General features: G+C 45.0%; 1 protein-coding gene across 1 annotated transcript in view; it reads right to left on the bottom strand.

Annotated features, from left to right (window-relative positions):
- Window positions 1-285: 285 nt before the first annotated feature.
- The window catches only part of LOC119407244 (transmembrane 9 superfamily member 4), a 32,406-nt gene continuing 9,896 nt past the window's right edge, over window positions 286-22,795 (bottom strand). The window contains exons 4-17 of the mRNA XM_037674121.2: window positions 22,333-22,435; window positions 21,939-21,991; window positions 21,391-21,432; window positions 19,714-19,955; window positions 16,824-16,894; window positions 16,317-16,449; window positions 16,035-16,116; window positions 15,391-15,466; window positions 14,327-14,410; window positions 12,803-12,978; window positions 11,373-11,436; window positions 9,484-9,603; window positions 7,202-7,291; window positions 286-2,914 (exon numbers count right to left, since the gene is read on the bottom strand). Of these exons, the coding sequence (XP_037530049.1) occupies window positions 2,765-2,914; window positions 7,202-7,291; window positions 9,484-9,603; window positions 11,373-11,436; window positions 12,803-12,978; window positions 14,327-14,410; window positions 15,391-15,466; window positions 16,035-16,116; window positions 16,317-16,449; window positions 16,824-16,894; window positions 19,714-19,955; window positions 21,391-21,432; window positions 21,939-21,991; window positions 22,333-22,435 (1,486 nt within the window). The 3' untranslated portion in view covers window positions 286-2,764. The remainder of the gene's footprint in view (window positions 2,915-7,201; window positions 7,292-9,483; window positions 9,604-11,372; window positions 11,437-12,802; window positions 12,979-14,326; window positions 14,411-15,390; window positions 15,467-16,034; window positions 16,117-16,316; window positions 16,450-16,823; window positions 16,895-19,713; window positions 19,956-21,390; window positions 21,433-21,938; window positions 21,992-22,332; window positions 22,436-22,795) is intronic.

Here is a 22,795-nt window from a genome sequence, read left to right as displayed (position 1 = left end):
GTGGGCAGAATCCGAAAAGAGCATGTTTCCAAGATAAAGGGTGGGCAACTGCTGGCTTCACTTTATCCGGTGAAGAGATATGAGAGCTTCTACTCCAGCATTTTCTTTTAAACCTCCTTGTGTGGGGAAGACAAACGCCAGGTCTGGTCATGTTCACTTTAGTTTCTAAACTTTTGACAAGAAGTGCACGTGGCCACACCATTGAGGTAATTCGTTTTCCCATTTCAAACAAAATGTGATCTGCTCTGTAGTTTAGGCAAGCAACGAAAGACGCAAAGGGAATCGAGAAGTTTTCCTTGGTACAAAGGAATATGTACATCATAAATTACAAAGTACAGAAGTCGATGCGCGTGAATGGTAATGAGGTTCCGTAAAATAAACAGCGCCATATAAGCACAAAACAAACACGCTGACTCATTCTGCAACATAATAAGACAATTGGAAAATATATATCTCAACAGTGCATCGCGGATTCTCTGGACAAGATGATGGGATAGTAGTAAATGTTGCTTATTGTACCTAGGATTTAGTTCAGGGACCTAGGCCAGAGCTGCTGAGTCACTCACCAATATAGTCTGCTGGATGTAGCTCCAAACACTTTGCTGTCTCGCCGAAAGTGCACCGAAACTACAAACTCTGGCAGTCAAAACTAAGTGCCGTGCTATATCTTAAGTCCTCTGACAATTATACCCAGCACAAAGCACTTTCTTTGGCCCAGGAAGCTGCTTGAGTTGACTTCTCGGCACTACATTCCCATTTCTAAAGCCATGCCAAGCCATTTCAAGACGTCCGGATACACAATCACTTCCCCAACAGATAGGCACTTGGGAGCAAACATTACCGAAGTGCCTAGCTTATGACGCACAAGACCTTGCAACTCACAGTACAAACATTCAGATTCAAGCGTTAGGGCACCGCAGACAATGTGCTAAAAGAGAGATGCTAGCAGACCAAGCGTGGATGTGCACAAAACTATTTTGGTACAAATGCCATAGAGACACAGTGCTGCTTTCCCAGATGTGCGAAGGAATCAATAAGGCTGCGAGCTCCGTCATGGCCGTCTTTCAGCTAACGAAGTTGCAGAAACAAGGTGCGGGCAAGTTCTACCCAGCAAATGTGTATGACAAAACAACACAACTTAATCAACTGGATTTGATGACAGAGCCATGTGAACATGGGAAGTAATGTGGTGCATCAAAAAAATGGTAGGCTATGTTTAACAAATGCCTAAAACATAGGAAAACTAGGGAATTACACAAACCAAGGGCAGCAGAGTTTGACCAATTCCTTTTTCTTTTGGGGGGGGGGGGGGGGGGAGTGGGGAAGGTAAAGTAAGTAAAAAGAAATTAGTGCTTAATTCAAGAATACAATCCTCCATGTTCAGCTGTGTCCGTGGAATTATCGCTGCGGAGTTGTGCTTTCAGCGAGCAAGTGACTAGCTGCCAAAAACAAACATGCAAATGGAACAACGCGGGCAACAAAAGCAAACAGTGGAGCATCTAAATTCCACATAGAACTGCGGTTGCACTAGAGCCAACCGAGTGTTGCAACTGCCAACACTGAAAATGCTGATGTCAAACAAGTTGTGAGCTATTATGGCAATAGAAATCTCGATGAGACATGCAGTGATGGTTAGTGACAGTAGAGTCACAATGAGCCATTAGTCTAGACTCTACAGAGCATAACTGGTGCAAACAACCGAGGCAAAAGCCTTCAAAAGCACAACCCGATGGCAGTGACAAGATGGCAAAAAAAAAATTTTTTTTTATCACGCCTCTAAAGCACCATCTGGGAAAGCAGGCACCATGTTACACACCAAGCCTGCAGGATGCTTCAGCTGAGGCATCCTGAAGTGCCATCAACAGCAAGATCTATATGCATCTTCACCAAAACAGAACACTAATAAGTTTCATCAAGGCTGAAAAATATGTGAAACAACTCGTGCTGCAAGTATAAACACTAGCGCATTCATTACAAGACACATTTCCTCCGAAGAAAACAAAACAGTAATAGCAAAGACAGATAGCAGTGAGAAATGCCACACTTGCCGGTGCTACTTCACGGCCACCTCACATCACCCCGGGGATGCGCTTCGCAACTCAACGCGGATGACAAATCCAGAACAAGCCATCAGAAGTACACAAAGTCGAGAGCTTCTCGCTATTTTTGCTGACTAGTGGCTAGCAGCTGGAAGAGATGGGCAACGGCTAGACAAAGAAAAATCTTGCACTGTCAATCCCACAAAACTGGAGCCATTCCGTTAAAAAGAAAACGGATTGAAAGAATGGAGAAGGAATGGGAAGGTTGCCATTTTACAAAGTAAGCCAAGCTTCGTCTTTGTCTCATTCTCTCGCTATTGATCCATTGACATCTACGTGCAAAAACGGAAACAAGCAAAAAAAGATGGACACACACACACTGAAATCTGGAAAGAAAGAGAAAAAAAAACTGCACACTTCCCTCACCCATATGAAGTGCTTGTCACACTATACACATTCTTCTTACCGCTTTACGCTAAACTGTAGTCAAACTTCTTGGCATCTCTTGTCCTTCACATGTATACACACACACGCACACAGGCACACACGCACTACACCCTTCCCAGTCCAAGAGTACTTTCTTTTGCATCTTCTGCACCTCCTCCATCCGTTTCTTCAAGAAAAGCGAAGGATTCGGTTGGTCGGTCGATGTGCCCCGCACAATGCCGCCGGTGGCCGCAGCCGCACGGCACCGGCGGCGGGCAAGGCACGTAAAACCACGCGGCTCAGTCGATTTTGACGGCGGCGTAGATCTTGCAGAGGAAGAAGTACGCGGCGTAGAAACCGATGGTTCCCGTCAGAAGCCAGAAAGTCAGCACCATGATGCACGTGTAGCCGAAGTACAAGAGAGTCGGAATGAACTCGGTGATTTCGAGCTGCAAGAGAAGCAACGGAGGGATTCACTTCTCACAGAAAGTATGAAACTAGCGTTACTCTATATACTTCCAAACACGCGAGCCACGGTGAATATCTCTCTAATCACTTCTTAAAGGGGCCCTGCAACACTTTTTCAAAATGGTCAGAAAACGCTGCTGATCAGTAGTCAAGGCTCCTGAGAACACGCGAGCCAAACATTATAGCACAGCGCGCAGCCTGGAATTTACAATTAATTCTCAAAGTCAGCTAGAAATCGTTCTCTCTTCTCTCGACAGGTGATGCCATATACCCAAATGACCGTGCCATAGACCCAATTTCACAGCCATTGGCTGATTTGAGCATCGTAAGCTGCATAGTGACCACGGGCGCCACATGCCCGCGTGCGTGCGTGATCACACTGAAAGTAAGCCATGCATGCTAAGAAAAAAAAGAAAGAAAAAGGTGCTCAGGGTCATGACATGCGTCTGACATAACTTCTTTTCCCCGTGTCATCCCTCCTTGCTTGGCTTCCAGCGCACTCGTCGGGACGAGAGAAGAGGAAAAGCAATTACAGCGTGCGGCAAATCTCTAACTACGGTCGTACTTGACGGATTCTAAAACCTTTCGTGGCAATCGATTTGTGAGGCGATAAACCCCTTTAATAAAGCCATTCGATGGTTACTTGGAAAAGTGTTGCAGGGCCCCTTTAAAAGTAGACAAATGCGTCACGAGAAGGTTAAGAACAGCGAGTGATCAAGGGAAGCCTCAGTCAGGACTTCACATTTTGACAAGGGAACTTCGTAATGGTAACAGCTGTTGTTCTTGGAAAAGTGTATACTGCTGCCACTTCTAAGAAAGTTCGCAATGTCAGACTGTGTTTACATGTAACTGCGAAACTGCCCCCTTGATATCGAAGCTGAAAGTGTTTCTTTAAGGTAACGGTATAAAAATACACTAAATGCATTCCAAGGCACCACGATGCTCTTCTTACGGTTCTTGACACTAGTGTACTTATTTATGTGACAATCTGAAAATACTATTTAAAATTTGTGTCGGTACTCCTTTAGCTGTAGATGGAGCTAATCTCACGGAAGTTTGACATGAAAACACAGGGGAGCTTGTACAGTAAGAGCTTGAGTAGAAGGAGTTTCTTAACTTCATGAACACCTATGAGTTTATTCGCCTGGTGCGCCACCGATGGCAGCGCTGCGAACGGTGCTCCGGTGACGCAAAAGCGGGGATTCGGCTTTTGTCATCTGCTAGGCTCTGGCTAGAACAGCAGCATTTTCGTTATAGTTCTCTCATGTCGCACAGCGTTCCTCGACTACTAGCTGTATTTTCTTGTAATGATAGTTCTTCAGATGGCTGCTAGCATTACAGGAGGATAAGGAACGTCAACATTTAACCTATCATCTATATACACAGAGCCATCACGGTCAGGATCATGCCACCGAGTTCGTAGCGTCACTCACTGGGCTGGATGGCGCTGAAATAACTTGCGTGAAAGTGCGAACGTCCCGCCAAGCGAGTTAAAGAGAGTCTGCGCTGCTTTGGAAGCGAAGCCCGATCAATTTTACGGCTTTTTCACAAAAGTTAGCGTTATGTAAACAGACTTGAACGAAAGTTCACACTCCACTCCCAATTGTAGTCACGTACAAAAAACGTGTGACGACAAACTAAATTTGATAACTTCATCCACCAGTGGTTTATTGCAGACAACTAGCGTAGATTGGGCGATTTGAATGCACATTAAAAGTTGTTACACGTACTATCGGCTACGAATGAAACGCCAGCAGTGGTGCGCGTGGTACAGTTCGCACCCTTATGATTAGAGATAGATACGCTCTTGCGGCTTGCCGCTCGTGAGCCAGATTCATGCTCTCGATTGCGCAGTGCTGCCTAATCGGGTGTGCGTGCATGTCAATGGTGATGACAGGACGGCACGCATTATACAGTTCCTAACGCTTGGGCAACGCGCTCCACTGTTCGTGTTTCATTTGTCACCGATAATAAAGCTTGGTAAACAGTAAGAAAAATCAGCAGATATGTCCAGGAAGAGGAGAAAGAGAGCACTTTCCCACCATTCTTTTGGCCCCTTTGGCTGGTTGTTGCTATTATTTACCGCGTTGTAACAAGATTGAATATTTTACGGTGAAAGCTTTGGATTCCTGATCAAACGTGAAAATTCACTGTCGGCGTCTCTATAGCTGGCAGCGTCAACACGAGTGATGCAAAAAATCATCACATGATGGCGTCACCATATGACATCACAGACCGCCAAAATTTGTGACGTCATAATGTCACGTCACGATGACGTCATCACTTGACATTGTCGGTTTGCATTGCCTCTGTGATCACGTGATCGGCGGGTCGATCGCGGAGGCAATGCAAAACGAGGCGATGTGTAGAAAGCTTGCAATGCCTCCGACCCCGGAGGCAGCGCAAAACCACGTTACGTCCAAAAAGCATTCTGAAGGAGGCGGGGAAGAAACAATAGATCGACTGAAGAAGAAGAAGATGGATTTCGCCTTCGAGTCATCTTAGGCAAATGCATAAGGGACCCTGTGAGTCTTTTTAGTACAGTGACCGCATCACGCCCTATCAGGAGTCGACCATTAAGAGTGGTTTACACCATTTTATTGCAAATACATCTTACTACGACTTTTGATGCGAAAGGTTCGTATTTATCTACGTTAGTATGATTACACTAATTCCCTTCAACATACTTTCAAACGGCCAGGAACGAGTCAGCAAACGTTGATTTATTAACGTAGGGATTAAAATATGCTGCAAAAAAAAAAAACCCACACAACCTACGAAATATTTCATATCACTGTCGTGAATCCCCTTTTGACACGCGCTCTCAACCTTTTTATTTCTTGTTTCAACTTCAAGTACTTACGACGCGCTTACATGGCAGCTGCTGAAAACTTGGACTTAATCAAAGGTTGTTGCCTGTAACGACCATTTAAATTATTTGAATGACATCACACATCCCTTGTCATGCACTTAAAACTCCGAACAAAGGAATTGAATTGAAGGAGCAGGCTTGGCAACCAAACACGCGCAGCACGCGGTATACATATATTGCGCTTTAACGCAGACACGGTAGCCAAAGCCCGAACGCTGAAATCAGTAATCAAAAATGGGCCGGAAAGTCATTTTGAGTGCGCCACAGCCATAGAACAGTTGCGAAAAGAAATCGTCGCCATACATGCAGATGTACACATTGATAGTTAGCAGATGACACCAAGAGCAATCAACACTGAACGTGCTCCTGACGGCAACTCTGCTCGATTTCGCTGTGCATTTTGCTTGAACATTCAGTACAAATTGCTTCATGAACTTGACCATTCATGTTTCAGTAACTCGAGCAGGAGAGACTGGCCGGTAGCATCGAGCAGCCTTCACATAGCGAGCAGGCATGTGAAGAGCGGCACCCGAGTCCCCTCTCTGACGTCACACGTGAGAGGGCGCCACTCAAACATCTCGAGGCCAATACAGCTGCCTTTACTTACACCCAAGAGTATTTACCTTACTGAGCATATGAAACTATGTAAATCCTTCGGCACATAACCTACAACAAAAAATTGACCTACACCAGGTAATAGACCTACACCAGGTAAAATATGAGGGGCTGGCAAATAACATCTCAGGTGGTAGTTCAGTGCTGTTCTTGTGCACATGTGCCCCTACAACACCATTTAACTTGCAGTATACAAATTGTGACAAAGATAATGTGTTCAAAGGTCTCCCAAAGTAAGACTCAGTCTGTTCATCAACTGTTCATTTTATCTGTTCCGGTATTAAGAATATGAATAAAAACACTGTCACCTGAAGAGGCATGATGCTTCCCGAATGAGTGTCACCGAGGATACGTGATCAGTTGGTACTGAGATGAGAGCGTTCAATGGCGCATAAAAATCACACATGGGAAAGCCAATTCATGGTGTTCATGCCATTCAAATCAAGGATACAGCTTGAGATTAATGCTTCGAGAATCACATGATTAAATGAGTTATTCTTAGCAGCTCTTTGGTGTAATCTTTCTTCTAGCTTATCTCCGAACCCAAATGTCGGCACTAGCAACACTACACTGAGTCGAGTTAGGTTAGAACTTTGCAAGCTTGAAGTCAACGAACACTACGCAGCACTCCCATCTGCATTAAGTCGACAATGCGCCTAGCCACATCTCACTTGGACTTTGCTAACTTTAATGAGGCTTAACTACCAGAGCCTACTGACTGAAGCGCAGTTAACAAAAAAAAGAAAGGAGTTGACAAATAAAAAAGTAAACGAGACAATACCTTGGTGACGAAGTAGAATACGGCATAGGCAAACACGTAGAGTGCAGATCCTCCGGAGACTATCAGCGATCTCCACCACCAGTGGTAGTTCTGAGACCATTCGTGGACACCCCATGCAAGGGAAGGAAAGACAAGATAGAGAGAAAGAAAACAAACATAGGTTATCAACTTGGAACCAAGAAGACCGCTTAGTAAGTTTGCTTAACGTCGTTAAGGCCTGTCAGTAGGCTAGTTGGTTCTGATCCACACTGAACGAATAACGGTGCCAAAAAGACATGGGCAAGACGGTGGTGTACACGTGCGCTGCATGTGTTGTGGGCCGTGTCACCTTTTCGCCATTGTCTTTTCGTGCTATTATTCACTCACTATGCTTGACATCACCATTTCAGGCTACTGCAGCTCATTTCTCAGCTCTGCCAGTGATGCAACAAGTCAAACATCACTACAATGAATGCCAATAAAGAAGTGAATTCAAATGGTTATAACTAATAGTAAATCTAATGAAGGAATGTTTATAAGTCAGGACGCCATAACAACATATGGCTGTAATAAGCAAAAACATTATAATACAGTCGCCGACCGTTTATTCGGACTCGGCGGGAACCGCCGAAAAGTCCGAATAATCGGGAGTCCGAAAAAAAGGATTCACCAGAAAAAAGCACTTTTATTAGCCCGGCGGCCAGAAAAAACTTGTCAGTGCGCGTCTGTACACATGTACGCTTACGCGCGACCAAGTCGGCCTGTATTTCAGCCAATGTTTGGCCACCCGTGACGGTCGGCAGTAGCACTGTAACGGCCTATGCTAAATCCGCATTTGATGACTGGTGTGGGAGGTGCGTCATCACGGCAGTCACTGTCCACATGCGCTGGTTCGAGTAGCTGACGGATATCTCATCGCCCAACTCGGCGAAAACTCCCAAGGAACTTCCACCTGGTGAATAATCGCCGCTTTTTTCGCCATCGCCACGGCCTTGTAGTTGCCGCGTTTCTTTAGTTCCGACGGCGCACATGGAACGGGCAGCGTCGGAGCAATTTCAGCAGATCAGGCCTCGCACGCCAAGCAACAAACAAGGGAGCGGGACACTAAGCTCGGGATGCAGATCAGGCCTAGCCACAGAAACATCTGACAACGCAAACCCTCACACGCCAAAAGGAAACGACGTTGGGCTAATTGATGTTGCAGCGCTTCTGTTGTCGTACTCTCTTTGTCCGAATTAGGATCCGCGTCGTACTCGTACGCGCTGTCATTCTCCTCAAACGCCGCACCGAGCCGATTACAATCTTGGCTTGGCTTGGCCTGCTGTTCGGCCGTGGTAGCCGTTCAATGGATACTTGACTGGCTAAAGCCAAAAGGCAACCGTTACGTTATAGTTACGTGTAGCCAACAAACATAGCCTTCGAGATCGGTAATTTCTGCGTGGATTTTTGACACTGGCACGATCTCCAGCTATAGCCAGTGCAACATTTCAGTGCTGGCAACCTATCAAAATTTTGTAAACATTGCTGACAGCTTGTTATGGCGGTCAACGTCGCACTCGATCAGCCAGCCGGAGTCCGAAAAATCGAACGGCGGACTGTGGGGCGTCCGAATTTTCGGTCGTGAGTTTACATTAGTTCAATGGGACGAGTGGCGGTGCCGCGAAGGTGTCCGAATAAACGAGCATGTCCGAATTTTCGGCGTCCGAATAAACGGTCGGCGACTGTATTTCTATTCTAAAGCAGTGTCTTGTCGAAGCACAGGTGACTGGTTATATATTAGCTTATATATTATTTATTGTTACAGTTAGCCTCTTTTTTTGGACATGGAAGGATAATTTTAATAACAGAACGCGAATGAACGTGATACATCTAGTCACACACTTTGGCATGTGAAGAAAACTATTTGATAAAAAGAAGAAAGTACCACACAAGTTCTGGAACTAATTCAACTGGTGAAAAATTAGCCTTTCTTTCACAGCCGCCGTGTACTCCATTAAGTGGTATATGGCATATGAATAGATAGATGGATGCAAAACTTTGTTGATATGGCACATGACAATAATTACAATATCATGCTGTATGATAGTCCACAAACAAACGAGAAAAAGAAGACCAATAATGTTATGAGTGAGAATTTGTGGTATTGCACAAAATGTAGCCAGATAGATAAAGCAAATGTCCAATGCTAAACATATCCATTTACTGTTTCACCTGAAATAATACGTCCTAAAGCTCGCTACTGGCAGAGAAGAAGCGTTTAATGTGAAGACGAAGCCACGCAAACCACACAGCAGAGTACTCACCTCCCCGCAGAGTTGAAAATACACCATTACAATGGAAATCTGCGAGCAGGAGATTATGAGGATGATGAAAACGAGGAAGAGGAAACCAAACAGGTAGTAGAACTGGTTCTCCCACAGGGCCTGAAATGAGGAAAAGAAAAGGTAGGAGTCGTGAAAGAGGGCACACCTACTCACACACACAAAAAAATATCATCACGCAACCACTGTGTACAGATGGCTAGCCAGCAAAGCTTAAACTTTCGGCCCTGGCTTTTATCACGAGCTGGGATCTCTCTAAGTGTCTTCGGTTGTAGATTTTGATTTGTCTATCACCACTTCAAGAGATGTATGCTTCAACCTTTGCATTTGGTGATTTCAGCTTAAAGGATATTGAGAACACCTGAAAGATTTTATGTGTAGCTGTTCATACTGCGGCGGGTATCATCCCTAGGAATACATTAAAAGCTCATTAATTTGTCCCACTTCTGTGTGCTGACGTGGTCGAGCGTTGCACATGCTAGGTGGTGATAGTTGCACCTGGCGGCTTGTCGTTTTTGGAGCTCTCTCAAACCAAAACTGAGACTGGTCGCTAATGAGGAGCCTGTAATTAATTATCTGTTAATTAGCAGCAAACGATGTGCCGTGTTATGACTAACAGGCCCTCAGCAACACATAGCAGCAAAAAAACGTGAGCCCAAAATTTTTGTGTCGGTACCCCTTTAATTCAGACATTTCCTTTGGTCCCGTGAAATCTAAACTAACGAGCCTTTACTCTATATACTGAGAAAACCTGAAGAGAAACTAGTGCCAGCGCGGAGATCCCTCAAGGTGGCGGATGCTACCACTGCTTCATCATCGCTTCTGCGCACTCACGGACTCACGGAACACTCCGCTTTCCCACCTCCTAGTCATATACAGTAGAACCCCGCTGTTACGTTCCTCACTGCTGCGTTTTCCCGGCTGTTATGTTGTTTTCCGCCGGTCCCGGCATAGCTCCCATAGGATACAATGTATTGGGAACCCCGCTGTTACGTTGTAACTGTCGGACCGTTCCCGTATGATACGTCGCGAAGTGCGCTCGGAGCCGACCGAGTGACTACTAAAGAGAGCGGCCATGGTGCATTTTCACGCAGCTTGGCCTCGTTTGACCGTAATATTAGCCGCATGAGAAGCGCAAGCAACAGAATCTTTCAATTGATGCAAACAAAAGCATGGCCTTCGAGATTCAAATTGCAAAGATGGCGTCTATGACGTAACTGCTCGTGAAAGCAAGGCCTTCGAGATTGGCATTTACTATTGACAAAAGCATAGCCTTTGAAATTTGTATTGCACAAACATGGCGTGTGTGACGTAATTGCTTGCGAAAGCAAGGCTTTCGAGATTGGCATTCACTTCTGCCATCGCGTTGGCGTAGACTCATCATCATCGTTATTTGTCGGAGAACGGGAGGAGTTCGAGCTGGTTGGAGCTCGCGTGGTCGTGCGTGCGGTTCGCGGTCGGACTCGCCGCGCCGGTCGTGATTGCATGCGCTTAGTTCTTTCATGCCTACAGCTGTTGGTGTTAAAAAAATCACATACGTTGATTACATTTCTGTGGATGAGGCCGTCCTAAGCTCCGCGTTTCTATCCATCGAGCTAGATCACGGCTGAGCGCGCCAATTTTCGTGCTGCTCGTAAGAATTGAAATAAAATTCTGTACCACTAAATATTTTACCGTTTTTCCTGTTTTTCGGCTCTTACGTTTCCCGTCTCTTACGTTTATTTCCTACGGTCCCTTCAAAAACGTATCAGCGGGGTTCTACTGTACAGCTTAACTGTAAATAAAAGGCAAACACTGGAGCTGCGAACGCTTTCCTGAGCAGGTCTTGTCTGCCAGGAATGCCCAAAAAGCATGACAGTGATCATACTTACGGAGAAGATGAAGAAGAGCTCAATAAACATGGCTCCGAAGGGAAGGATCCCTGCCATCAGTGTGCTGAAACAAAAAGAACGGACAAAGAAGGGTCGAGATGGCTTAAGTGGCAAAATTGAAGGTCATATGTGGTGCGAAAACAAGCTTGTGCTGCCTTCTATTTCCTCACAGCAATTGATGACCGTGCCTTTGCTACGCCTCAACGTCAGTCGTATAAATCCTGACATTCCTCATTTAGGCAAGAGTTTCGAAGGATGTCTGAAGGGCAGCATTGTATTATCCTTTGAGTTCGTTATTCTTATAGAACGAATGCATGTGAGCAAGCAAATGTGAATGTCAATGAGAGTGACTGCCGACGAGCGTGCGTTTATATGAATGCAAGTGCAAACGAGTGCCCCACTACTTCCAGCAGCGTACCAATGTCACGGCTTGATTCTTTTAACACATCGAGCAAAACACTTTTGGCTCGTGAAGGTATTGGTTAGCAGTGCACTTTTTCATGGGCACTGCACGAAATGCAAGAGTCATGACGCAAGAGATTTGATACTTGAGGTGTACACAGAAAGGGGTCGAGTTGTAACTGAGAAGAACTAATGATTATTCATGAAAGAACTGCAGCTAAAGTGGCTCATAACAGACAATTTTGTGTCTCCTTTACGTGTGGTAAGGCTAGCAAGCATGCTTTCGCTCATCACCACTAGTTTATGCACACACTGACAAACTTATGCTACGCATGATTTAGGTTTAAAATGCCATGGTGAAACCTATCTGCAGTGGCACAGTACCGTGGCAACATGGCACATGTGCTTGGCAAATGGCAACTGTTTCGTTAGAAATTTTAATGTGTCTTTTCTGCATGATTTTTGAAGATTATACATACAACATGAAAGGCTTCAGGAAAGATGACAAAATTTAGCGATAATATCTGGGGTTTAACGTCCCAAAACCATGATATAACGAGGGACGCCGTAGTGGAGGGCTCCGGAAATTTCAACCACCTGGGGTTCTTTAACGTGCACCTAAATCTAAGCACACGGGCCTCAAACATTTTTGCCTCTATTGAAAATGCAGATGCGACGGCCGGGATTCGATACCGCAACCTTCGGGTCAGCAGTCGAGCACCATAACCACCAGACCACCGTGGACAAAAACTAGTACGAACACTAAGTAAACTTGCTGTGGCAAGTTACTTTCACTGTGGTTACAGACCTTGGAGGCACATTCGACACACAAGAGGCTTCAGAGGACATGGCATGAACTAGTACAAGCACTGGGCAAACGTGTCATCACAAGTAATATTTGCTGTGGGAACACATCTCCGAGGTACATATGACACGTGAGAGGCTTCAGTCTTTTCACAAGCCAGTTCAGACACTAATGGCTTGGACGGGAAGAAATGGTGCGAATGGTTGTGACAAGTGATGCTCACCAGAGGACTGGGTTCATGTACCAGACCTGCTCGGGCACCTGCCGGGGGATCTGGTTGGTGCGCACGGGGTGCTCGTAGGGCTTCTTGCGGTACCCGAAGAAGTACCCCAGGAACACCAGCGGCACTGAGATGCCGAACCAGAGGCACAGCAACGCCACCATGGTGGCAAAGGGAACCTGCACCATAACCACAGATTAGAAAATTCGTTAAAAGATTATGTGCAGCTTCAACTGACTTAACGTCGCGAAGGCTGACTAAACAAGCTGGTGGCATCAGGGCACCTTTCCTCCTCTCTCACCAGTACTACCTGTCCTCGAGCACACGCTACCATTGGTCGACTCCTTTTACCGGCACAGCCAATCGCACTCCTGCTCTCTCCTCGTAGCTTCCGTCTTTGCTCTCCTCCTCTCAACCGAGCTTCATTCTCTCCACGTCGCTACCCTTTCCCTACGAGGCTTAACTCTCAACACTAGGCTTCGCTCTCACCCACTTAGCTTTACCCATGCTCTCCCTCTCGTCAAGCTTCGCTACACTGAAACCACGATATAATGCACACGGATATAACAAATTATCGGTTATAACGAACTTTCGGATATAACGAAGTTATTTTTGTGGCAGATGTGACTGTTATAATGAGGCCTGAGTCTATTGCAGCTGGGCTAGAAAGCACGAACGATGGATCCCCAGGTATTTACCTCAGCTTCAAACAGCTCAGCCGTTAATAAAACCACAGCTAAAAGCGGCGGTGAATTTCACAAGGGAATATAACTGTCATACTGTCATTTAAGGAGTGAGGCCAAGGTATAGCCGGGCACTGAAAATATTACACTGTTATAAGAGTGGACAGGAAACACAAAGTGAAGACTGGAAATGACTAGAGGAGCAACTAAATACATGGACTAAGAAGAAGACGAGACAAGCGCACAAGTTTCTGCAATCTGGTCAAGTGGCGACTCCCAAGAGAGCAAACGTTGTCAACAATAACAAACAGTACTGGTATGACTCAGTTGCACAGCTGTGCAAGCCTTTTTATTTCCATAACGGCTTCTTAATAGAGTTATTCTTCAAAACTAATTAATAATCTACAGTAACTTCAGCCTTCATTATAGCTTTATGACAGTTTTTAAATCCCACTTCACATCACTGGAGGTTTTAACACAAGTTAAGGTAGAAAAATTACGTTTTCGTTATGCTGATTGAAAAGTGGTCTAAAAAAATCCTGATTTACTTCCTATGAAATCATTCACATTAAAAACTCGGATTATGGGCCTCTAAACATGAAAACAATGACATTACAAAACTCGCTGAGTAGTGAACTCTGCATTACTTTTCGATCTGGTGCGTCAGCTAACACTTCCATGTGCCTACTTAAATGAGACAGCTTAAAAAAACAGCCTCAGCTAGCATAAAAGCAAGTCACTAACTTTAAGAAAGACAAATTCTCATAGAAACCTGTGAATCAAGCACTAGAGGTCAACACAAGACACACAAGAGCCTCAGCGAAAATTTGGAAATCAAACTCACCGCTCCCGACGAGTGCTTCCCCCAGATGAAGAAATTGAGGAAAAAGCACGTTCCAAACACTATGCCTGGATACAGGACTGACGTCTGCGTGAAAGGAAAAAGGTTGCATAAATATTGTGCAAGTTGAGAATACTCATTTACTGAATGAATGTCTTAGTGGTTTGGTACCTAGAGCCATGACTCATGGTGCCACGTTTGTTTAGGAATGCAGTAAGGTGACACCACTATCTTGCTCGATGTGAAACCCAGTGCTTTGCAAAAACGTGTTACCTAAGTAACGCCTAAAATTTTTGTGACCTGTTTAACAATGCCACTAAAAAAAAATTCATACCTGTAGCTTTATCAGGCAAAGCAACGACCTGATTACAATTATGAGGGACCTGAGATTAAGTTCGGCCACTTTGAATTTAAAACATGCACCTAAATCCGAGCACGTGGGTGTTTTTGCACTTTGCATTCAATACCCTGATTCAATACCCTAATTGTCATTCAATACCCTGATTGTCAATACCCTGATTGCCATTCAGAGTGTGATGTTGCCGCATGAAGTTTACAGTGACAATATAACACTGACACAGAGGGGCACTGCCTCTTGCACGCACTCTACGTGACATAACAATAGTTGATTTCAAACTACTATGACATCTATAAAATTGCACACTATATGACAATAACAGAATACAATTACATAGATTATTGCAATGCTGTTATGCAAATAATTGCATTGTGTGTGCTCTAAATGGTTAATATGAACACAGGAACATGTACAGTGGTGGCCAAAGGTTTGCAGGCCTTGCTGCCACTGGAATACATGGCATAGCGGCCTGGGTAATCTTTACTTCCCCTGCCCCTGTACATACAGTGGCTGCACTAGGCCTAACCTTCCTCTGAAGGTTTCAATTAAGGCAAAGTTCTTGCTCGATGACAAATGTGCCCAGACACTGCGGCGTTCTAACGTCTGTGGTTGACTGCAGATGACAAAGTGATACCCTGCCAGTGACAACACTTTTGACACAATCCTTCCAAAACAAGAAACAACATGGAGAAGAAGCAAAATGTCGTACCAGGAAGGCTGCTTTCCTCCACTGAACGCCCCGCAAGGTCTTGTACAAGCGGGCCGAGAAGTAGCCGGCAAACAAGCTGTCAGGCAGAAAGTCACAGTCAACTTGTGCTTTGTAAGATAGCATAACACAACTCAAGTTCAATGAATGAATGAATCAATCAATCTTATTTATGTCAAGGAGAGTAGGAGAGTAATAACAAAGTTTCCAAGCTACGGCACGATTAAACCTTGCGACATACAAAGTGAGTGGAGCAGGACACTGCCAGACTTTGCAGGCGCATGTACAGGGTTGTCTACACTAAATGCGACGTAGCTTATCATGGCGTTTGACGTTGCACCCGATCAGCCAGCCAGAGTCCGAAAAATCGAACGGCGCACTGTGGGGCATCTGAATTTTCAGTCGTGAGTTTACGTTACTTCAATGGGACGAGTGGCAGTGCTGCGAAGGTGTCCAAATAAATTAGCATGTCCGAATTTTCAGCGTCCAACTAAACGGTCAGCGATTGTATCCGTAAAGTGATTGCATCATCGACTGAAAAGTTTGTTAAATTAAAACTGCATGCCAGGTTCGGCTTTTATGCGATAAATGGTAAGCCGTAGCTCATGTTCCTAGCATCCACATACTTCCGGCATTCCCAAACTCACCCCATGAAGACGTAGAGGAAGATGGCAGCCGTCATGAGGGCTCCCCGAGAGGCTGGAGACAGCATTCCCAGCATGGCGAAGACTGGAAATAAGAGAGCAGGACGGCAATGGACAAAAGGACAAGCCATGTTTATATTTCTGGGATAAACTGCTCACAAAGCTCGCACTGTGTCAAGCCAGGCTAACAGCCTCAAACAACAGCTTCGTTAGCATACACAGTATGTCATTTGCAATGCTTAGCCAAATGGGAAGCAGGGCAGGTCATGATTTATTGCTGCTCACCGATTGTGATAAACATCATGAAGAAGATCTGAATCCCGCTGCCAACAACGGCAACGAAGAGCTTGGGGTACTGCGGCGGACGGAAGACATCGCCGTGGACCAGTTTCCAGCCCGTCTCCTCCATCGCGTCTTCCTGTGCAAAACAAAGAAATGAAAGAAGTCGGTGAAATTCACGTACTGCATAGATATTGAGGGCCCATTCCAATCCTGACCAGCAGTGAATACTGTCTATGAAGCATGCTACGAAGATGGCTTCGAGCACGAGAAATCTGCGATTTCACACCATTTCTTCTTGATGAAACAAAGGTAAAAAAAAAGAAGGTGTTATCACTGTACTTCGACACTTTTTGTTTGCAGTTTTTTTTTCTCCTTTTAAGTTTACGTTTCACTGCCTTTGTCTTTCCTATAATAATCAGAATTTCTATCTTTCACATGTGGCGTGCATTGGAACACGGAACTCAAGTCGCCACTGTGTTACGTTTGAATGAAAAGCAAGCAGGCACCCACCGAGTCTTCGTCCTTATTGTAGCGGGCAATGTCCCTACGAAGCGTCCGAACGATGATCATGGTCAGCATGCCTGAAGCAAAAGAGAAATAGAAATTAGTGAGTCTACCATCAAAACAGTGTGCCCCGCTCAACTTACAGCAAAGAACTCTGGCACTAGTGTCTAGAAAATAAGTTGATGTCAAGCGTGCCCGTTCAACCAGCACGAGCAATGGTGATTAGCAAAGCAGAACCCCGACAATTCGACATCTCATCATTCGAATTGACGGATAACTTAAACTGTACAGCTGGCCCTGACAAAGTTGTCTGTACTTGAATAGGGATGAACACCAGTTAATTGAACTCCAAGAACCACTCAATGGTTATTGCAAATGAGATCTATCACTCTTGCAAGTCCCACAGCTTTACCTGAAAATTTTTTTTCTCTGAAAATTTTAGATAACAATGCAACTGCCGCCCCGGGAAGACGGCAAGCATGAAGTGACCAGCTGTCACAGCTTGGCCAATGCATGGTAATCTATAACAGGTGCACCTGTTATAGATTACCATGCATGGAAAGGCCTATGCACGTGTTTCTGCACTAAGTTCAAAGGAGCTCTCTTTAGCCTGAACTCTTAATTGAAATAAATTTCTGGTTCCACCACTAGAATGCATATTAACAAGGTTCTGCTCCATATGGATTTGCTGAAAATTTGTCCCAACTTTGAATGACATTGCGAACCTGCCATTTCTCACGCAAAATATTGCACAGATGGCAATTGCTTTGCACAATTAAACCAATCAAAGACCATTTAAATTTAAGCGAACAATCAATTAAATGTCAAATTCATTTGAAGTCGACATTTTAAAGGGGCCATGACACAGTCACCCAAGAATCTGCACTTTTCAGCAAAAAATTGAAGTACAGTCAAACCTCGTTAATACGTACCCGCTTTAAACGTACTAACGGTTAAAACGTAGTTGCGACGAATCCCCGACCGAGTCCCACAGAGCCCAATGCATTCGCTGACCGCTTAAGCCGTAGTGGTTCGCCCTATGCCTACCGGTTAGTGCGTACCCTGCGTACCGCGATAACTTTTTGTGCCATAAAATTTTACTGCGCCGCTCAACTTCCCGACGCCGGAATGTGCCGCCAAAGGTCTTCCGCCTTTTTGAGAAGTGCGCAGATCAGTCGATCCCCGATTCCGACTTCCGCGCGATTGCGGCGACGCCTTTGCGGGAAGCATCGGGAAAGAATGAAGGCGAGGTGGCGGCCACCGACGAACGCGCCGACATGACTTATCGCCGACATGACTTATCACAATAAGTATCTTCAGCTATCTGCTCGGGCACGCGTGCGGCGCAGCGCTACTTTTTAAGCCTACTGCACACTTTTATTAGGCGACAACCTGAATGCGCTGGGCCGCCGATCGCTGCCGCTTCGTTGTGCGCGGCTGTCTTCAAGGCTGAAGTTGAATTAATAGCACAAATGCTCGGGCAGAGACGAAGAACTTCAGCTATGTACCAACCAGCCCGACAGCAAACGCTGCTAAGCCGTCATCAGGCGCGCACCGCTTTGTAGAAGCGAAAGCAGATCGCTGTTGCGTAGTTAGCGTTGCGGGTCGTGGGCGCCGAGAAACCTCGCTGCATTGACGCTAGCACACTAAACGCACGTCTACAATACAGCAAGCGTAGCGCGGTTGTAACCATACTGCACGCTTTTATTAGGCGACCACCCAACGCGCCTCCGTCCGCTGCCAGGACCGCTAGAGCATCGCGGAGTGCGCATCGCTTGCATGAACCTCTTCATCGCTGCGTTAACCGAACAAGCTACTCGCCGCATCTGTGCACGATCTAGAGCGAAGTGGGTACGAACAACATTCGCACGATAAATGCGCGCGTGCGGCACAGCAAGCGGCCCGGTAGTGACGGCGTGAGCCGAGTAGGCGACGCGCTGCACGCAACTAGCCGGGAGACGATCGGCTCCACGCGGCCGTACCGCGTTTCACTGGAACTGTGTCAGTTTTCGTTTAGTAGCAGATCGCGGTTAGACGCACGCACATATACCGCGGAAAGCAGACACTGTCCGTTCTGTCACTATGTCGGTCACTGCGTTGACCGCGTATCCCGGACCCTGCAATAGTTTCGAAATGCGCTCTTCGGCGTCGCCACTACGCGCTATCGGGCGGTCGTGCGAGTGTGCCAGGATCTTTTCTCCACTTTGGCAAAAAGAAAGGAAAGGCTTTGCGGTGGGTACTTTAGGCAATATTTGCTGTGGCACTCTATTTATTTGCTGGCGGCGATGGCGTACGCTAGGAGATGCAAATTTGTACTTGGTGTTTATTGCGTACTACCGTTTAGTGCGTAGTTATGCCGCGTTCCCGGCAGGTACGTATTAACGAGGTTTCACTGTAGAGGGTCTATTGTGCCTATACATATGTGAAAGGTAGACTGTAAAAGAATAAAGTGCAAAATGAGCCCTAGAAGTCGCCGGCTATAAACAACACCCACTGCCAGCAACCACCATTTTGCCATGGCATGCGTTACATTGTGTGCTGCATGGAGTGAAGTCGCTGCCTTCTATCAAAGTTTCAATGCTGAGCTGAACAAATCTGACATAGCTCGATTGCACGTGCAGCTAAGCACGAAACAAAATCGTTTGCCGGAATGCAGACGCTTGCACAGCAAGCAGCTTGTTACATCACAGCTCGCAAGTGCGTTAGTATTACCCGAATCTCACGCAGCTTGTGCGTTTATAAAAATATTCAGTTAATAAACTAAGTGCTCGACCAAATGCACTAAAGTTTCGCCAGTTTGTTTGTGAACGCATGAGGATTAGCCCATGTAACACAGATTATGATCAAGAATTGGGTGTCATGGCCCCTTTAACATGACAGGAGCTGGACGCCTCACCCGAGAGGAAGAAGACTACGATGACCGAGTTGACGATGGAGAACCAGTGGATCTGGACGTCGGTCATGGCCAGGTAGGTGTCCCATCGGGAAGCCCACCTGATGCTACTTTGTTTCCACTCCACCTCGTAGCTGAAGTACAGGTCTGTGATGCCGTTCTCGTTCACCTCCTGCTTCTTGGCCTGGCTCGGGTCAAACTCGCAGAAGCCACCCTTCAGGAACTTCATCGAATCCTTGTGCACGCTGCACATAACAAAGGACCGCAAGACAGCCGTGAAACCCCTACAGCCAATCCTCGTTACAACAAAGTTGCATTCAGCACGAAGATAACTTTGTTACGTACAACATTTTTTATAAGCATGTGTGCCGATAGTCAACAGACATCAATAAACAAGCGCATGAATTATATCCGGTATATTTTGTAAACAATTACTCGAAAAACTAAACTGATACCGGCAAAAAGTGAGCCCCATGCTACTTCACTGAAATGTACATAATCGCGGACTGAAATGCGAGAATTCACGGCTAAGCTCGTACTTTTGTTTCCAGCGTCTACAGTTCGTGTCATGTCGGCATGATTTTAGCTCGAACACTTACATCAGAACCAACATTACCTTTAGCGGTGAGATTTGCAGTGTCATGACGCGTTCATCATGAGCACTTGCTCATAGCAGTCGTTATACTAAAAGAAAGAAAATTATCTGTTTAAATCCGTGAGTATTGTGCTATGTAGCATGCGTAAAGAGCTTGTGTGGTTCACTCGTGGATCAGGCAGCAATGAGCAATAGCTGTGCTCGCCACTATCATTGTCACTATCATTGTACTGAGTGTTCGTGCTTTTCTTTTGCGAACAAACATTTCAATCTTTTCTTTTAACTTATACTACAGGTTCTTCACATCATAACAGGACAGTACATTGAGATTACAACCCACTGCCATCCATTGGAAAGCCGCCAAGACTTTATGTTTCATGGTTTTGAGAAAGTACTTTGAAGACTGCTTTAACCCTTTGAGATGCTATGCACACAACTGTGTAACGTCACTTGTTTTTGCTATTTGTATCAACTGGGGGCTGAGAAAGAATACGATACATTGCACTTTGGGTAAATCGAAGCTCCTGCATAATAAATTTGTCTTCATTTTGCAGTGTACTATTGCATATGGTCACTTTGCTGAAGGCACTACCATATTTGACGAGCCATTCGACGTGCCGCTTCCTACTACCCACGTCAAAAGCACAATTTTTCTTTGTTCAACATAGACATAACCGAAAACGAATTTCCACTACATTTCTAGCCTGAGATTTCATTCTTTTTATGCAAAAACAGAACATATATGGCTTCAGAATAAATAGATACATATTTAATGACAAAGTAATTAGGAATGATTATTATAACATACTTAAATGAATGAATATTACGCCATTATTTTTGTTGCAATATAACATCGAGTGCCTTGAAATAACATTGTATCGATTTGATGCATTTACAAACACTTCTTCATAGGTGGCGTCTGAGAGGTTTAAAACCATTTTATTTAGCTCTAGCCTTAAGGGACACATAAAGCAATTTGTGACAACTTTGTGTACAACCAAAGCTTCTTCGGGAGTGATGATTGATGATATAACGGAAAGGTGAAAAAGTGCAATTAAATAGGTTTACATCCGTAGAATACAAACCTCTTGGTGGCAACTTCAAAGCCGACGACCCTGAAGTGCTCGCTGCAAATGGAAACAGAATGAGTCGATTGGCACACAGATAAAAAAGTAGGCACCATATTTTAAATTTTAGAACTTCACAAAATACTACTACTAACACTCAAACCTCATTATAACAAAGTCACACCTGCGATGAAAATAACTTCGCCATATCCGAAAATTCGTTATAAACGTTTTTTGTAACCTGCGTCTATGACAAGGCTATTTTTCGTGTACTTCGTTATAACCGATAATTCGTTATATCCGTGTTCATTATATTGAGGTTTGATATATGAAGTTTATCCTGGGCACAAGTTGCCAAATGGCAAATAAAATTAGAACTGTGTGCGTGTTTGCTGAATAGGCAGTACTGCAATGACATTTTGCTTTCTTCATCTTAACATTACTCTCTTGGACAGTTTTACTCCGAGGGAGTAAAAGAGTTTTACTCTCTCGGAGTAAAACTCTCCAAAAGAGTCTGAGGCACAAAAAGTGGTGCAAATCAAGGTAGCAAATCTTGAAACACTCACTTGTCCTCCGTGTGGTAGTAAAGAACGAGCTTTAGGTGGTTGTTGATGTACGGCTGCAAAGTGAAACACAAGTGGGCATCACACGTTGCAGTAATTATTACCTTAGCAAGGCAGTATAGTACGACATTGAATACATCTGTGTTAACTTTGCAACACAACACTACTTTACTGTGCCCGCAAAACTGTGATAAGATGCTAAACTCTAAGTGGATGCACTTCAGGCATGAGTGTTCATCCTATATAAAAATTAAAAAAAAAAAGCATGCAAACACAACCCTAAACATGCGCATGCAAGCAAAGCCCCCCATCCCTTACACACACACGCAGACACCTACCAACAAAGTACACGAAAAGCTTTTTTCTGTAAGGGAAATGAAAATGAGCGAAGTAATACCTTGTCATTCTCAATGAATCCAAGCCGGTAGCCATGTTCGTAGACTGGTTGACTGCTGTCAAACGATTCAAGGCGTGTCGCGCATGGCATGTTGTCGGCAAGCCTGCAATCATGAACAGGGAAGGGGGAGTGAAGATAATCTCTTGGCTTTATCTTACATGAAACTACTACTTCATCTTGAAATTGTCACTTGGATCACTTAGCCGCATGGTGCACTGGGATAGCCTGTCTACTCATCTGTGCACTTAAGCCTGGTTGCTTTACTACCTGCTTGCCTACTTGGCTAGGCAGCTTCCCAGGCAACGAAGAGGACGACAGGAGGGGAGGGAGGGAAAGCAGAGCCAAGAAAATGTTTTGTTAAAGAAAAAAATACATACATGTGGCTATTCTGGCAAATCCAACATTGCTATTGACATCCATGAAAGTTTAGAAGTGGGAGTGGTCAGACAGTTCCAGTCTTTGT

The sequence above is a fragment of the Rhipicephalus sanguineus genome, chromosome 10 (assembly GCF_013339695.2).
Source record: "Rhipicephalus sanguineus isolate Rsan-2018 chromosome 10, BIME_Rsan_1.4, whole genome shotgun sequence".
NCBI lineage: Eukaryota > Metazoa > Arthropoda > Arachnida > Ixodida > Ixodidae > Rhipicephalus > Rhipicephalus sanguineus.
The sequence above is the reverse complement of the archived record's forward strand: the minus strand, read 5'-3'. Positions and strand labels throughout refer to the sequence as shown.